The 19,193-nt window shown below is 39.8% G+C and overlaps 1 protein-coding gene across 2 annotated transcripts in view; it reads right to left on the bottom strand.

The window, feature by feature from the left end:
- The window catches only part of MET (MET proto-oncogene, receptor tyrosine kinase), a 132,885-nt gene that overhangs the window by 101,964 nt on the left and 11,728 nt on the right, over positions 1-19,193 (bottom strand). For both annotated transcript variants that reach the window (XM_066362535.1, XM_066362534.1), the window contains exon 2: positions 3,115-4,334. In XM_066362535.1, the coding sequence (XP_066218632.1) occupies positions 3,115-4,320 (1,206 nt within the window). In that variant the 5' untranslated portion in view covers positions 4,321-4,334. The remainder of the gene's footprint in view (positions 1-3,114; positions 4,335-19,193) is intronic.

The following is a 19,193-nucleotide window of genomic DNA, read 5'->3' as shown; positions in this document are numbered from 1 at the left end:
CTTGCTCTGAGCTCTGGGCCTGGGGTAGCAGCTTGAAAGGTACCAGGGACACACAGGAAAGAACTGGCATCAGCACTGAGGCTGAAAGGGCAGCTTTCTCGTAGACAAAAGTGCTGGCAGAGGCTATTGTACCTTTGCTGAAACATGCCCCTCTCCCAACAGAGGGCAGGCAGGCACCATATCTGAGTCTCCATCAACCTGGCTCACACTATTCACCATGCCCTGGTATTACCTGAGGCCCCATCCTACCCAACTTTTGGATCCACTCAAACTCTTTCCAATAGATTTTCCATATAAATGACCTGTCTTGGCTCATGCATCAGAGTTTCCTAAAATTTCTCAAACAAGCAGCATCTGGCCTCTGCATGCCCCAAAGTTTTTGCTAAGTGGCCACAGCCCAGGCAGTAGCAGCAATCAGCCTTAGTTTGCAGCTTGGTTTTGTCTGGGCACCTACAAGCCCAGTACAAGAAGCAGCCATCTGTTGATCACTTTGTAGCTCATGCTGAGTGGTCCTGGGCAGAACACAGGTGGTAACTGACCTTAGCCTGCATCTCCCTGGAGGTCCCAAAGTCAGTGCACTCAGTGGACAGCTTTAGACCACGTCAAAGCACTACCCAATTGCCTCCACAAATGACACAGTCAAGGGACAGACTCAAAGGCATCAGAGCCCTGCTGAAGTAGGTCCTGCTTTGTGGTGTGGCCCCTGCATGGCTGATCCTCCACAGTGGTCAGAGGTTGGTGGTCACAGCCATTCCCCGCATCTGAATGGCCTGGGTGGTAAATCCCTCCTATGAACATATTAACAGCAATCAAGGCCTCACTGCAACAGGAGGGTGTACACAGCCCACACGGGGTAGGAGGTGTACCTCAAGTGCCTAGCTTGGGTGATGGGGAAGCTGTACCACTGAACCCTACAGAACATCTATTATATTAGGCCACTCTACCAAGACTAGGAGAAATAGAAATGCTACCTAATACATAGAAGCAAACACAGGGAGGCTGCCAAAATGAGGAGATAAACAAACAGGTCCCAAATGAAAGAACAGAACAAACTCCAGAAAAAGAACTAAACAAAATGGAGACAAACAATCTACTAGATGCAGAGTTCAAAACACTGGTTATAAGGATACTCAATGAATTTAGTGTAAACTTCAACAGCACAAGAAAGAGCCTGTCAGAAATGAAGGCTATATCAGTTAAAATGGAGAATAATTTATAGGAAATCAACAGTAGCATATATGAGTCAAGCATCATATCAGTGATTTGGACTATAAGGAAGCAAAAACTACCCAATCAGAAGAAGAAAACAAAGAATCCAAAAAAAAAAAAAAAAAAAATGAGGATATGCAAGAAGCCTCTGGGACAACTTCAAGTGCATCAACATTTGCATTGTGGGGTTGCCAGAGGAGGAGAGAGAAAGCAAGGAACTGAAAACCTATTTGAAAAAATAACAGAAAACTTCCCTAACCTGGTGAAGGAAATAGACATATAATTCCAGAAAGTGCAGAGAGTCCGAACAAGGTGAACCCAAAGAGTCCACCACCAAGACAAATAATTACTTAATATGCAAATGTTAAGACAAAGAGAGAATCTTAAAAGCAGCGAGAGAAAAGCAGTTAGTTATCTAAAAGGGAGTTCCCATAAGACTGTCAGCTGATTTTTCAACAGAAACTTTGCAACCCAAAAGGGACTGGCAAGAAATATTTACAGTGATGAAAGTCAAGGACCTACAACTGAGATTACTCTACCCAGAAAAGCTATCATTTAGAATCAAAGGACATATAATGAGCTTCCCAGACAAGAAAAAGCTGAAGAACTTCATCATCACCAAACGAGTATTATATAAAATGTTAAAGGGTCTTCTTTAAGAAGAAGAATGAAAGAAAGACAAATATAAAAAATATGAACAATAAAAATGGCAATAAATACACATCTATTAACAACTGAATCTAAAAAACAAAATAAACAAACAAGCAGAACAGAAACAGATTAAGATACAGAGAACATTTTGATGGTTGTCAGATGGGAGGGGTGTTGGGGGGCTGGGTAAAAAAGGTGAAGGGATTAAGCAGTACATAATGGTTGTTACAGAATAGTCATGGGGATGTAAAATACAGCATAGGCAATATAGTCAATAATATTCCAATAACTATATGTGCTGTCAGATGTGTGTGAGGCTCGTCAGAATGATCACTTAGTAAGTTGTATGGTGTCTAACCTCTGGTGTGTACACCTGAAATGAATATAATAATGTACGCTAACTGTAAATAAAAAATTTTTTTAAAATGAGAATAGAAATGAAAATTATCTATTCCAGGAGATCTAATTATGAACATTCTCAGGGCTATTTTTATTGGGCAATATGCTGCAACACTGCTCCGGACCCCTTATCTCAGGACACATCCAGGCATCTCAGAAACTTGTTTTAGCAGACATAACAGTAAGGGAAACTTACATTCATACTAGTAAAAGTTAATGTTCAAAACAAATAAATTATTTGTTTATGCTCATTAAACAAAAACAAAGGAAGAATTTGGGAGCAAACATCGCCTCTCTAGTTTTCTAGGTTATTTAGAGGCATATATTAGCTCATTTAAAAATGTTTTATTTACTAACATTTAGAAGAGATTTTAAAATTTTGTTTTTAGTTGTTTCTTTAAGTAATGCCAAGAATATAGACCATTCATTTGCATGTAAGTGAGTAAATGGAGCCTCATAAGAAAAAAGCCTTTAAAATCCACAAATTAACTTGACTGTCTAATTTTAAATTTTAAATTATAAAGACTCCATTGGAATCTAAATAATCATATTTCATAGAAATTGCTGTTGTGTTAAACTTTATGTAAATCTAAATAGAACAACAAAAGCTTATAGGAGAAATAAGTTTAATAATCTAAAATGTTGGTAAATGTGCAAACCTAAGTTGTACAAATATACTTTCCTTTTAATGACCACATTAAGTTATTCCTCAAACTATATAATTTTACTTTTAAAGATTCAATTTCTAAATTTTCTTGGAAAGAATTATCAAATATTTTGGATTAAGGTTATTTGCCACTTTGTTAGACTTGATTTATATCTCATAATTTGTCTGTGGGAACCTGTGTGACTTACCTTATTAAAGCAGTGTTCATGGTTTGGTCCATAAAAATGCTGGAGGCATCTCACATTGTTTTTATTGACAATCTTGTTGAAGAATTCATTGACATACTTGATGGGGAATGCACAGACAGCAGAGCGATTCATTGGTTCAGCAGAATCTGGCTTGCTTTGTGCAAACACCCCAAAGAGAATGTCATCATTTAGGTTGACACCTATCTGCTTGGAGAGATGGGCCCCAGGCTTACTGACATAAGCAGCTTGGAGAATATTGAACACCTCCTCCCTTGGGGATCTCTTTCTTCTCTTCTCTGTGAGAATACACTCCAGAGGCATCTCCATGTAGGAATGCAATCCTGAGTCTACGGAACAGAACCTGATTATTCTTGTGTGAAACGTCTGAGCATCAAGAGTTTCCCGCTGGACTGTCAAGAAGTAAATGAACTGGTTGCTTTCAAAGGCATGGACATACTTAATAGGGTAAGAATCTCGAAAGTCAGGCAAAACATCAATGTAGGACTGGTCTGTCAAAAACTTAAAACCATCTAGTGTTTCCTTTAGCCTTCTCACTGATACCGAATGTAGTGAATAACCTGGAAGGTATGAAGAATTTAAGGTATTGCCTACGAAGAAGTTGATGAACCGTTGCTTTTCAGATATCAGGACCTTGGTTCCCAGGGCGCTCACCACACAGTCAGGACACTGGCTGGTCTCTTCCTCTGCCTGTGGGGAGTATATGCAATGGACCTCGGACTGTATGTCAGCAGCATTGTAGGGAGGAAGGACGTGCCGCTGGCAGGTCCCTCGGCGGACGCTGCCACAGCTGATGAGCTGATCATCATAGTAGTACGTGTCAATAAGCAGAGCCATGTTGATGTTATCTTTCCAAACGCCACCTGAAAGGTTGGTTTTGTGACTGCAGTCCCGACACGGGAAACACTCTGGGTGTTCCAGCACAGGCCCAGTCTTGTACTCAGCAACTTTCTGAAGGTCTTTGTCATTTAACACATAGATGTAGTTGACGGCACCAAGGTAAATGTGATGCTTGTGTAAAACGACATTCTGGATGGGCGTTGCCGCGGTGAAGTTGGGAAGCTGATACTGCATGTTCACATTCATCTCAGACTTCGCTAGTGCCTCCTTGCACTCCCCATCAGCCTTCTGCACCAAGGTAAACAGAAGCACGAGGATGCCAGGTGCAAGCCCAGCAGGGGCCTTCATGGCGAGACGTGAATCTGCCAAAAAACGTTCAATGTGAGAACAATTTAGTTGTCATTAGAAACAAAGAAGAGACAGAAAGAACTATACCAGTTAAAGAATCAGACACAAAGCTTCATAACTAGAAATTGTACATCGAGTGAAAAAAACTCTAGCTGGTTTCACATAAAGATGCATTGTGCGGCTGGACATGACTCTACATAGTTTAATTTTAGAACTCAAGCCCAAATGAGCAATTTTAGAGATCCATTATGAGATGCAAACAATGTTCTGTATTAAGGACAATAGAGCGACTAAGTTAGACTCATTCAGCAACAAAGTCAGAAACACAACAAATTTCTTTCTTAACCCCTTGCTGGGTGTTTAATAGGGTGTAATATCTGTGGTCAATGACTAGGTTGATATTCAAACTTTCTCAGTCAGTCCAGTAAAGGAATTGTGGTTCAGATTCATTTATTCTAGAAATCACAGCAGGCATTGTTTCCTTAGGAGCATGTAGAATTACTTGGCTAAATTTAGCTTCCTTTTGGAAGAAAACAATCATAAATTCTAGAAGCAAATGATCACATGCTGTTTATAATAAGATTTTGTGTGCAGAGGAAAGGTATGGTTATAATTTGGCTATAGCTGACCTATTGTTTCAGATAGACACATGCTTAACTTAATATAAGATCATGGGAAAACCAGCAAGCTGAAAATGTATAAAATAAAACTAATCTTCAGGACTTAAGTCCTAGAATTATTTCATGAACCCCCTCCCCCAGCATATTGTTCATTACCAAGTCACAAGCTATTTAGTAAAGAGAACATTATTTTAGCATTCTGTTGTATGCATATGAACAATATTTCTACTAGAAAGCAGAGTGGATCTGTGATTCAGTTTTTAAAAACTTAAGGTGCACAAGTTATGAACATTGTGAAATCTACTCACAATAAGTCAAGGCAGGATAATAGGTTGGAATGATCATACTCAGCATCAGGGGTCCCCAAACTTTTTACACAGGGGGCCAGTTCACTGTCCCTCAGACCGTTGGAGGACTGCCACATACAGGGCTCCTCTCACTGACCACCAATGAAAGAGGTGCCCCTTCCAGAAGTGTGGCTGGGGGCCGGATAAATGGCCTCAGGAGGCTGCATGTGGCCCGCGAGGTGTAGTTTGGGGACGCCTGCTCAGCATGAATAGAAACTTAATAGCTATTATTTATTTCATTTTTTATGCATAAATCTGCCAGGATAATGGGAACATCTAAAAATATACTAGGTATTATAACTATTCTGAAGTCCATCCCTGGGTCTGCAAAATCACAACAGAATTCATTGAGCAACTAGTATGTGCATAGCTCTGTGCTTGCACTATGGAAAACGCGAGACAGCTCCTACCCTCTAATGAACCAACAACGTGATTGAGAGATAACACACATAAGGAAATAACTATAATACATGGCATAATAATACTCTGCACAGCACAAACCAAATGCTAAAAGCAACAAGAGGCGGAGGCGTGGCCTATATTTAGGATTACTATGATTATGAGAAATAGGCACAATCTACAGAGTTATTAGGTCTAGAAGAGCAAGGAAAAGGTCTGTCTGACTCATGGCTCTATCTCAAGTACCTGGCAAAAGGTCTAGAACACAGTAGATGTTAAATAAATACATGTTGAATAAATGCGTAAATAAAGACTAAGCAATAAACTCAAAGTCACAGAACAGGTAAATATAGTAACCAGAACTTGAATCCAAACATTTCTAACTCAGAAATCAAAGATAATTATATTCTACTAAATTTGCTAGGAATTGGGGCTTTTATTAAGAGGTAATATAGAGAAAGTAACTGAGGGGTTTGGGGCTGGAGAGCCATATAACCAAACTTTTATTCTAGGAAGACTGATCTGGAGATAAGGTGGCTTAGGGCAGGGAGCCTAGCAAGGAGAAAACCAGTTGAAATGCTGCTATTATAGCCCATAAGCAGGTAATAAGGGCCAGCCAACATGGTGGCCCCAAGAATAGAAAGAAAGGGATGAATGACAGACATATTTGAATAAATAAGATTGACACCTAAATTGGTGAAGTCCAAAGCAAAGATAAGCAGTCATCTAGGGAAGAGTGGAGAAAGTTACAAAACCAGGTTAGTCAGTAGAAGAAGGTTGGGCTGAAGCCTGAAGAATACATTAAGTTGGTTTTAAAGATGTAGAATTTGATGTGCTTTTGAGGAATGAGTGAAAATGTTCTGCTATAGGGATGAGTAATAGGTTTTGTATTATTCACCAGGAGGTAGGTGTCTACAGTAAATGAAGAATGAAGATTGCAAGCAGACAGAGCATTTGTGTCAAACAATAGAGGAGAATAAGGAAAGGACTCTGGGAGAAGCCTGCCCTGGTCAGAAAACAGGCACGCATGGTCTTGGGCAAGACAGTGGCAAGGGGAAATGCGAGTGCCAAGTGTTTGCCATTTCTGCACCAGAAAAAAACAACAACCAATATCCAGAACTTGGTCTTGCTGGACTAACTGGGATGCTAATTTGAATGGAAATAAACTTTTCATGTTATCTGCACAGAGGTGATGGTTCAAACCAAGAGTACATTCATGGAGATAGCCGTGAGAGAGGAGCAGGCAAATGAGCCCAATCTTGGGGAATAATGCACTGGGAAGTCCAATGAAGGAGTCAGTAAAGGTGAGGGTAGTGAGGCATCAGGCAAACCAATACCACATAGTCATAGAAGCCAGGCCACGTGAGGGGCTCAGAAAGGAGGATGTGACCCACGTGGAAACTTTTTGTTGACCTTTATGAGTAGCTTTCCAGTATATTTAATAGATGCTAAATTGCACGGGAATGCATGGCGAGGAAGTAGAATGTTTGTTAAAGGAAAGACAAGAGGAAGGCAATATCAGGGTCATGAGGAGTTTATTCTTAAACTGTCGGAAAGACATATGCTTATTTGCAGGCCTCCCTTTTTTCCACTAATATTTACTGGTGTCTTCAAAGGGCCAGGCGGTGTGGCAGGGCTGGCAGTGCAGAGCATGGTGCCTCTCCCTGGGGAGCTCACAGGCACTTGGCGGAGGCATGGGCTGAGAGTCGGTTATGGGATGTGTAGGAAGGGCAGCCGACTTGGAAATGAGGCTGGAGAATGGAAACTCCTTGGTGGTAGAGAAATTGGTGCAGAGACAGAGAGGCAAGGAGGAGCACGAGGCCCAGCCAGGAGAACCGCAAGTTGAGCCTAGCAAGGTGGGGAAATCAGAGGGCGGATGAGGGAGACAGACATTGTTGGGGCAACATTTTAAAGGAGCAGAAGGCGGCAGCATTTTCAAGAACCTTGGCATGTAAGACAAGGACTCTATCTGAGGCAGGAGAGGATGAGAAATCAGAAGTATAGGACACTGAAGGAGGTCAGGGCACGTGATCTCAATGTTTTAAAAATAAGTTATGGTCCATGAGCACATGCAGAAAGTGATGGGTGCAGAGAGGGATCATGGACTTCAGGGTGGAGGAGGGGTTCAGGAGAGCACCGTAGGGCATGGAATGGAGCACAGCAGGAAACGAAGGAAATGATTGCTTAGCAGCCCTCAGGGCTCCTTTGAGATAAAATACAATGTATTATGACTTCCTCTTCACAGTTATAGACGATATGGAAGAAACCCAGGGCGGACAGTCAAAGACACAATGATTTCAGGGTCCAAATGAAGGCACGTGATTAGGGAGATAGGCTTTGAAGGCTAGAAAACTAGTTGGCCCTGAGGGCAAAACAAAGCTTCATTAGGGTAAGGACGTGCAAGAGGAATCATATAATAATAAAAGTAACATGTTGAGTGCCTACCATATGCCAGGCATTCTGCCTAACCCTCTGAGTTACTCTATAAACACCCTGTGAAGTAGGAAGTATTATTATTCTCCTCTTCTAGATGAGCAAACTTGCCAAAAGTCACACAGAACCACAATCCCACACTGGCTGACAGGAATCTGCTGGGCTCCTGAATGCTTCCCTAACCCTGAAGGGGCTTCCCGGCTGAGAGGGAGACTGCCCTGGGGCAGAGGCCTGGCAGGCAGAGTGCGTGGGCCCTTCCCTCTCCAGCTGTGTGCTCTCAGGCAGTTCATCCACCTCTTAAATTCCAGCCTCCCATACCCTCACATGGTTATTTTAAATAACAAAATGAGATCTCATCTTTGAAAGCACTTTGTTAGATGGCATATATAAATATAAATATAGGGTATTGTACTTGCTATTATTTTGTCTTCTTTTCCAAGTGAGAGGAGGGGAGATAGAGAGACAGACTCCCACATACATCCAAACCGGGATTCATCTGGCAACCCGTGTATGGGGCCAATGCTCTGCCCATCTGGGGCCATGCTTGCAAAAGAGCTATTTTTAGCACCTGAGGCTGTTTCTCCACTGAGCCGTCCTCAGTGCCTGGTGCAGATGTGCTCGAACCAATGGAGCCATGGCTGCAGGAGGGGACGAGAGAGAGAGAGAGAGAGAGAGAGAGAGAGAGAGAGAGAGAAGAGAGGGTAGGAGTAGAGAAGCAGATAGTCTCTTCTTCATTGTGCCCTGTCCGGGAATTGAACCTGGGACATCCACACATGGCTGACACTCTACCACTGAACTAACCAGCCAGGGCTTAGTTTTATATATGATATAATTTTCATTGTTTTAAAATGAACCGGAAAATTTTTGGTGCTGATGGTGGGAATGACACAGAGTAGAAGAAAATGATTTGGGGCAAGCTGTCTTATTAGAAGACAAATACAGTCTGTAAACAAACTGCAAATGTGTCCATAAACTTTCTAGACTATATTAAGCAGAAAAATTAAATGCACTTTTCAATATGGTACTGGTACATCTTTAAAAATGGAAACATTAGCCTAATACATTATTTATCCTCTTATTTTTTCTAGGAAAAAATAATAACGAAAATAAATGAACCATTACTGTCTAAAGAAAAAAAAAGGCACAATAACCAATTTGCATCTAGCTCATGTCCATTAATACAGTGTGGAGGGAAAATTACTTTTTTCCCCTCCAGGTTTGTAAAAGGGGCCTTCAAATAGATCTTAAAATAAAATAAAAAAAACCCTAACATATTATATTATGTTATGCTTCAAAAATAAGGTTCATGTCTCAAAGTTGGTACAAAAGTCACTCATGGTACTAAATCTCGAATAACTAGAATCTAAGTAATGGGATTTTTATCATCTCACTTGATGAGATGACAAGTCATAAGAAAACCAATAGGGATAGAGGATACTTTTTCTATTTAAAGAAAAAACCTTGCAGAATACCCCTGGAGTTAGTAACCAGCCTCCTATACCTTCTTTGCATTCTCTTAATAGCATGCGGTGATGTCATTTTTCAGAGAAATTATATTTAAAAAAAGGTTATTTTTTTTTTTTTATCAAACCAAACAAATGAGACAATATTGTTGATCATTGTCAACAATAGGATTTTAAATTAAAATACAGGTTTCTGTTTAATCCTCAGACAATGAGAAAAGGTGAACACTCCATTTCCTTGACCATTTCAACTTTGTAAAGGAATGTGTTGGTCAGACTAGATCTTATCTGGAAATGTTTGCGTCATTCAAAAGGAACAGGGGGATACCTTTTGAAAGTATGTGTTGCTGAGCTGCGTACCCCAATGACACTGTCAGTTAACTGAGTGTCAGTTTCTGAAGACAGACTGCAGGGTCTGAATCCATTCACTGTCTGTGCGACCTTGGGCAAATGACTTCTCTGAGGCTCTATTTGCTCATCTGAAATACGTGAGTGATTACAGTACCAACCTCACTTGTTATGACGGCTGTTCTGAGGGTTCTATGAGCTAATGGAAGGCCAGTGCTTGGCACACAGTAGGCCAATAAATATTCACTATTATTGTTTGTTCATGCCCACAATAAATACTTTTTGAGCACCTACCATGTTCTAGATACTGTGCAGAGTACTGAAGACACAAAAATCAAAACAAAACAAAAACAGTGTCCGTGAGATCTCAGACGAGTAGAGAAGGCAAACAGACCACAGTTTAAACTCAATGTCAGAAGGTCCATGGGGAGCTCTAAAGGGGAACACTTGACCAGGCTAGCGGAGGCCTGTGCGTTTACCACTCAGCCAATCCTGGCCCTTCCTTCATAATGCCTTCACAATACTGAGGCACAGCGTGAGGAAGAGCCCAAGCTTCAGCAGTGGCAGTGCCCCCAAATACTTGCATGAGCCACTCCTCCATCCTCAGTTGCTTTGTCATTTACAAAACTGCAGTGTTAGACTAGTCCTGTGCTGGAGCCCAGGGCACTGGCTCATGACAGCCTATCAGTGCATCTCTTCTCAACTCACATTCAGTGACCTCATCTCAGTAGCCTGAAATCGGCCCTGGTGGGGTATTTACACCATAGAAATAGGTTAGCACTACAAACCAGAGCTATTTTTTTCTCCCCTGAGGGATGGTTATGAAATATTTACAAGCATACTCCTGGGTTGAACTTATGAACTCCGAAGTATTTCCCAACTCCAACCGTTTTCAACTCAGAGATGGTTTTCTACAATTACATTTTACTCCATGGCCACTGAGCTGGCAGATACAGCTTTCTCTTCCTCATTTAAATAATCTGCCAGATCGAGCTGTGTGAGCAATTTTAATATTTATATTGGTAGTGGCTCCAGAAATACTTTCACTTTTCACACACTTTTATCTTGAAACATTTATTCCTGGGATGTGCCTGGATCAGGCTTTCTATATGGAATGTCTTTTTACTGCTTTGTTTTTTCCTTCTTCCTTTCTGAAATAGGGTTGGCCACTTAACCAACTAGTTCTTTACTAAAAGGAACATGTAAAGATGATTCAGACTAACTAATTGATTCTCGCAAAGTGTTGTGTACATAGCAGGTGAAACTAAATCATCCATAAAACATTTCTTTATTACTTTTCTGTTGGTGGTTAAAACAATTTCACTGGCAAAACATTTCCTAGGAGTGGTTACCTCAACGGCTTCATGGTTATTGACTCACTGGCGTTTAAGGAGTATTTCCTGTCAAGAAGACTGTTCTGTTAGCTACAAGGATCAGCTCAGCCTGTACTTAAGACCAGCTATTCAACTTTGTCTGCTTCTAGTTTTCTCATGAAACTAGCTTACATTGGTCTTTTTATGCCTTAGAAATCTAGCAATACATTTAATTTTCTAAGAATTTATTGAGAAGCTACCTGTGCCTATCTTCGTTACTAGTCATCATCATCATTATCCACAAAAACCTGTTGCAAGCATATATGCATGTTATGTTCAAGTACTGATCTCTCAGGAAAACCCCAACGGGTGTAATGGAATACATTTTGTAAGAGAGAGACCTTCCAAACTTTGATGTAGGTGACTTGACTTACTTTAGGTACTGATTTTCTTAGAAATCACATATTATAAATACATAGATAATATTTTATAGTTTATAAAATACTGTCAATTACATAATCTCTTCTAATATGCATAATGTCTTTGAAGGTAAGCATTAGTCCCATGCTTTCAGATGACAAAACAGCTTCAAAGAAAACAAAATATTTTCTAAAGTATGATAAACATGTAATCTAGTTCTTGTGAATTATTTCTAATTTTTTAAAAGTATGATGTTTATTTAAATTGTTTTGAATGCTTTGAATTTCTTGGAAAACATTTTTATTCAAAAGGCATGTTTTAGTAAACATTTGTTTTACCTGCCTGGCTGCCTCTGTCTCCACTATGGGCAACTCTTTTGAAAACTCTCCATTCCTTAACTAATGGGCCTGTCAATCACATGGTGCACCTCCCTTATCACAAGGTGAGCATGCAAACCAGGCTAGTCTTTCAATGATATCTATTCCTTTGACCCACAGCTTGATTGGGAGCAAGCGCGTGACTAAAGCAAGACCAATCAGCATCTTTTTTGGGGATTTAATACAAACACCATGAGAGGACCGCTCTCCTTCCAAGATCACATACACTAAAGATGGTGCTAACTTGGAGTGTCTTTTTTTTTTAATAATTTTATTTTTAATGGGGCGACATCAATAAATCAGGATACATATATTCAAAGATAACAACTCCAGGTTATTTTGTGGTTCACTTATGTTGCATACTCATCACCCAAAGTCAGATTGTCCTCTGTCACCTTCTATCTAGTTTTCTTTGTGCCCCTCCCCCTCCCCCTTTCCCTCTCCCTCTCCCCCCTCCCCCCATAACCACCACGCTCTTATCAATGTCTCTTAGTTTCACTTTTATGTCTCACCTACGTATGGAATAACGCAGTTCCTGTTTTTTTCTGATTTACTTATTTCACTTCGTATAATGTTATCAAGATCCCACCATTTTGCTGTAAATGATCTGATGTCATCATTTCTTATGGCTGAGTAGTATTCCATAGTGTATATGTGCCACATCTTCTTTATAACTTGGAGTGTCTTATAACCACCTGTGCCACAATGTGGAGAAAGCCTAATTGGGCGCGACACTGATCCAAGTTGCAGAAGATCCCCAATGCTACTGAGGTTACTGCTTTGAGCATCTGTACTGACCACATCTTAAACTCAAGGGAAACTAACATTTTTCCTTTCCTCTTTCCCTTCTCTTTCATTTTTCCATCAGCCATTTCAGTATGATTCTTTTATTCCTTGCTCCTAAAAATTTCCTGACTATGATGCTTCTTACTTGATGCTTCCTGCTCCTCCTTTCTGTCTGTCTGTCTGTCTGTCTCTCTCTCTCCTCTCTAAAATGAATAAATAAAAAATATTTTAAAAAATTTCCTGACTAAACAAAGTCCACTCGAAGATACTACAAATCTGTGACTTCAAACACAAAGTGCATAAGCAACTTTATGTAACATAATCAAGTGATTAGAAAAAGACAGGCTCTTTATTTACTTAAAAATTACTTTAGGTATTTTACCTTGAATTTAGAAACATACCTATTAGTTAAAATTTCTGAGGTGGTATACTAGTTTTTTTCTGCTATATAACTTCAAATTCTTCTGCATTACTTACTTAACATAATCTCAAGACAGAAATAATGTATCAAAGGGAAGTCAAGATATAAAAATCAGAAAAAATTTCAATCTTGCTTTTAAGTGTATAAAAGGGATTTATGATAATGGAAAATGGCTGAGGCCCCATATTAAGGAAATTACAGTTATAAAAACAGTCATGGCTAAATCTCCAGAACTTGCCAGAGTTAAATCTCAAGGCAGATTCTTAGCTCTCTCTCTCTATATATTATTTCCATTAACTTTAAAAGTAGGCCCATAAAAACAAAGAGAAAGAAAGGAGATTCCAATAGGATATTTCTGATGTAATTTTAAATACTGTATTTATAAATACTCACTGTTTATGAAGTCATATTATATCATACAATATTGGTCAAATATTGTGAGTATCCATTGCATTACATTATCTTGTCTAGATACTGAAAGTTTCTTCTCTCAAAAAGTGTACAGTCCATAGTCCAAAATACCTATGAGTAAATCTTATGTCCAATATGTACAGACTAGTTTGCTTGACAATATTCTTCCCAATAGCTCATAAAATATCTTGGAGAAGAGGCGGGGTATAGTGGAGAAGGGAAGGCTTTGGTGTCAAACATGAATCTGAGATTTAACATTTACAAACCTTCTGAGTCTGTTGACTTCTTCTTTAAAACATGGGGATGATGGTACACATCTTGTGGGTTGGTCATGGAGAGTAGGAGATAAATTATGAGAGGCATTGGCATTCAATTCTACTACACACACTGGCATTCAGTAAATGTAGCTATTATACTTATTATCCTAAGTTGTGTTTTAGCCAGTTTTTGCCTACCCTTGTCAAAAATGAGGAACTTGACACAGTCTACTGGGTGAGCCCATTTAAAGTATTTGGTGACTGTTTCATTACCTAAGTCCTCTCATCTACAGATTAAATAGTGTTATTTCTTATTTTCCCACCCTTTGGATATCTGTGATTTTCCTGAAACCCACTTGAAGTTCTTGAAGTCCTTCTTAAGTTGTCCTCCAAGAAAAAGCCATGATAAGGGCCTTCTGTACTTAAGAAGGACAAATAGGTTCCCATTACTTTGCCTCTTTAGAGAAGAGTAAACACTTACCCCAACTGAAGTTTATCAAAAAAGATATAAATCGCCTAGTTAAATTTGAATTTCAGATAAATAACAACACATAACATTTTTTAGTGTATGTCTCATTAATGTATTTTACATGACAATCCAATTTGTAAGCAAATAGAGAAAAATAAAGGAACAATCATCCTTTTTACTGACAGAACTTTGAAAAGATTTCTGCTGACCCTACTTATCTGTTGGGTTAGAGCAATATTTTTAAGGTTTTTGTGGCATACACATGTTGCAAAACTGCATACAATTCTTATTGTTTTTGTTTTGCTGATGTGTTTCTGAAACATGTTTTCAAAGTGATTGTCAAGGTAACTTGTTTTTAATAGGTGGTTTTAAATATCAAGTGGAGGTATAACTATGTAAAAGGCAGTCAAGATTCTGTTTTCTTTTTTTAAATTCAGAATCAAGGACAAGATTGTGTGCTTATGGGGAAAGACAAACTGTGTAGGGCAGCTTGTTACAAGACTCAGATTTTTGAAAAGGAAAATATTATTGGATTGATTTGCATGCTTTATAATAAATCAGCTTATTAAAATTCAAATACAGGTTGGCTATAGGAGAAAACATATTAAATGTGGTAAAATAATACTTTTCATGCCTTATAATTAATAATTCTAGGGGTTCCTGTAAACACTGATTCTTGACTGTTACACAAGTGTTGATTCTTTGAATGAGATTAAATAGTGCTTTTATTCAGATGCATATTTGATACTGCAACCCCTCTTTTAAAAGTTGAAAATGACTGAATTATAGGACAAGAAAAAGCCAACTATGCATTTTCTAGTTGAAACATTTGATTGAGATCATTGTCCAATTCTGATGTGGTAGGAGTGAAGATAAGAAAGAACAGAATTTCATTGTAATCTCAAGCTTATCCATCATAATTCATAATCTGTTAGTAAATATGTTTGTTCTTTTAAGAATGGCTGAAAGTATTCAACTTCTGGGAAAGAAGAATAAGTGGACATTTGTTTTATCAGTGGGCATGTTGTAAAAAGTTCTATTCAGAAAATATATTGAACTGTCAGAGTCCTGATTGATGGACAGGCTTTTGTTATTAACAAGCTGTAGATTAGAGAAGAATGCTTAGCTGCCTCTGAAAATGAAATGGCTGAACTTTCAATATTAAGAAAGTGCTAACATGCTTGGAATCCTATAAAACTACTTAAAAACATTTTTCAGCCAAATGGATAGGTGTAATTTTAAAGTTCAGAGTGGGCAGAAATGCTACTAAACTTTGTTTAATCGGTCAAGGAACACTGAATAATATGAATCCGCAAATCACATCTGAGAAACATCTTTCTAAGGACGTAAGTTAAAATAAGCCTAGCCACATTTTCCAGATGCATTCAAAAGCAGGGCTTAAATCAGCTAAACTGGACTGGAACTGTCAGAATGTGAACCAGCAAAGGGAGACACACTGGATAGGAAGCTGGAACATTACTCATGAATGAATCAGACACTTCCCTCCCTCCATGTTTAAAAAGGTCCTCAGCATAAGATGTGGAAAACTCTAAACGGGGAAAACTGTGTTCAGGATCGGGTTTATATAACTGACCTGTCTACCTAACGCAGAAATCAAACAGCTGTAAAGTAGTGCGATGGTGAGTAGACCCCATTCTTGTCACAGAGGCGTTATGTAGAGAGAAAACAATAGCCAGGGCAAGAGAGGCGAAGGGGAGAGGCACCAAGTGCCCCGTAGGCCCTGAGCCTGAAACACAGAGTGCTCCAGGGAGGCAGTGCTTGCGGTAACACTACTTCCTCTGAGTTCTTAGGTATGTCTGAATTCTACTTGGCTCCCGCGACCTGAGAACTTTTTCTTGAAATCAAAGCTTGCAAGCAGACGCTCTGGCAGTGGAAAGAACTAAGAACCATTTCAGAGTGAATTTTGTCAGTATACAACATTTGTTTTTACAGGCAACAGAGAAAACAAACGTTTAGAAATCATGAAAATACATGAATGGAAGTAACAGTCAAACCTAGCCTTGTTTTTGTACAGATGTGAATTCCTTGGGTGAACATAATTCAATTCTAACAGTGCTGGGGATAAATTAAAAGCACAGAAATATCACTGTGTTGAGATCAACAGAAATAAGAGTAATGAACCAAACAAAACTTCCTACAAAGATCTTAAATGCTTTTAAATGAATAGAGAATGCCAAGCAAAGCTACCGGCGTAAAAATGGAACCGCACAGAAAAATTAAGCACAGAATCCAATTTCTAAAACTCACTAAACACTGTGGATCCTTGAAAAAATCAATAAACCAAAAGGTCAGGACACCTTAGAAACAACTGTGCTCAGGACTGCATTTATATAACCGATCAATTCAAGGAAAAATAAAAATAATCCAGGCGGGTGTGCGTGTGTGTGTGAGGGAGAAAGGGAGAGAGAGAAACACAAAGAGAAAGAGCAAGAGACTTAAAAACGCCCAACTTTCCCACCATGCAGGTGTTGCCTACTGCACTGCCATGGAGCTGTGACAATGGGAGCACACGCCCGGAGCACGGAGGAATCAGAGCCATCCTGGCAGACGGGCAGGGCTATGGAGTATTTCAGAGTGGAGATGTTACTTGAGCTAGGACTTGCGGGAGAAGTTGGAGTTGCTCAGTCACCGTGGAGGCGGGGGACAGATACTGTAGACAGAGGACCCTGGGGAGAATGCGCAGGGCTGCTCAGGAAGCTGTGAGCAGGACAGACACAGTGTGGGCAGGGCTGCGGGAGGGTGAGGCTGGCAGGTCAGGCTGGGCTACATTGCATCAAGCAGTGCACGTCCCACTGTGGGGTCTGCAGCTTATCTGTAGAGGCAAGCTGCTGAGAGGTGGTAAGCGGAAGACGTAAATTGGCTTACTCTTGTCTATATATTACACAATTTTGTGACTGTGAGGAAAATGGATTGGAGGGGGAAGGAGCTAGAGGCCAGAGGACATGCTGGAAGGTCATTTCATCTGTCCAGACGATCGAGGATGAAGATTAGGAATAAAGATCTTGTTACTTCAGAGTCCAGAAATCCATCTCTCAGACATCAGTTCTGTAGGTCCAACAGCTATTTAAGACTTGATTTGACATGTATTTATTGAGGCCCTACTATGTATGAGGTGCTTGGGGTATATCAGAAACAAAACAAACATTCCTACTCCTGTAGAACATGGTTTCTACCAGGTACATCCAGACAGTAAATAGTGCAGATAACAATCAAGCTGTTCATGGAATATACTAGACATTGATCAGGGCTGCAGGCAAAAGCAAAGAGCAGCGTTGGGGGACCAGGCTCACCAGAGCAAAGGTTGTAGGGGAGGTTTATAGCTTTGAAAAACTGGAAAGGCAGCTTTTAAGGGGAGGATAGGATAGGATTTAGTTTATCTGAGATGTGGACAGAGATTTCTGAGCAGAGGCAAGAAGGGCCAAACTGAGAGCATGCCCGGTGTGTCTGAGGCACCAAGGGGCCAATGAGCCTGGACCTCGGGATCTGGAAGATGAGATCAGAAGGAAAAGAATCGGAGCATGTAGGGACGGTGGGCCACAGTATCAGTGCTATTTGGCAATGAGAAGGTTATTGCTGATTCCCGTGAGGTCACTTTCTTGGGAATGTGGAACAGAGTGCTTGAGTTGAATGAGCTAGAAATAAATGAGAGAAGAGAAAATGAGTTAGAACGTTATTTTTTAAGAATTCTTTACTAAAAGGACAAGGCAGAATTAGCAGTGAATACTTAAGGTAAGCGTGTGTTGGACATACGTGTTGTCTTTCCAGAAGAAGAAGTTGAGTGAGAGCTGAATGAACAAAGGTGAGGGAGATTTTAAAAGATGGGAAGGGTTTGGTAGGAAGGTGGGAAGGATGCAGCAAAGTGCCCCAAGATACGGTTTAAGAGTGGGATCAGGTCCACTGGCTGAACAGTATACTAAGTGAAATAAGTAAATCAGACAAAGCTAAGAACTATATGATTTCATACATACGTGGGATATAAAACAGACTCATGGACATAGAGAAAAGTGAAGTGGTTGCCAGGGGAGGGAGGTGGGAAGGAGGGAGTAAAGAGGGACAAATGTATGATGATGGAAAATGATTTCAACTGGGGTGATGGGCACATAACACAATCAACAGTTCAATGCTATAGAGATGTTGACCTGAAAACTATGTACTTTCATTGATCAATGTCTCCTCATTCCATTTAATTTCTAAATTTAAAAATATTTTAAAAAGAAAAAAGAAAGAAAAATGAAAAGACCATTTTATCATTTGAGATAGAAGCAGAGAGGTAATAATTATTGACATGGAAACCACTTGGGCTTCTGTTTCTTCTCTGAATCATAAAGAAAGATATTATACTGAAAGTAAGACCCTGGCCGGTTCACTGGGTGGGTAGAGCATTAGCCTGGTGTGTTGACTTCCTGGGTTTGATCCTTGGTCAGGGCACACATGAGAAGCGACCATCCACTTCTCTTCCCCTCCTCTTTCTCTCTCTCTTCCCTCTCGCAGCCAGTGGTTTGACTGGTTTGAGCATCAGCCCCGGACACTAAGGATAGCTAGGTTGATTCAAGCATCATCCCAACAGAGCCCAACAGGGGTTGCCATTTGGATTCCAGGGCGTATGTGGGAGTCTGTCTATCTATCGCCCCTCCTCTCACTTAAAAAAAAAAAGAAAAAAATAATAAAAAAAAAGAAAAGAAGAAGAGCCAAAGAGAGTCATGAGTTTTAGAGGATGGTGAAAGTTTACAATTATTGTAATGAGAAGAGAGAAAATGGAAAATGACCTAAACAAGAACACAAATTTGA

This window comes from Saccopteryx leptura, chromosome 2, assembly GCF_036850995.1.
Source record: "Saccopteryx leptura isolate mSacLep1 chromosome 2, mSacLep1_pri_phased_curated, whole genome shotgun sequence".
Taxonomy (NCBI): Eukaryota; Metazoa; Chordata; class Mammalia; order Chiroptera; family Emballonuridae; genus Saccopteryx; species Saccopteryx leptura.
Note: the sequence above shows the minus strand (reverse complement) of the source record. Positions and strands in the feature narration are given on the sequence as shown.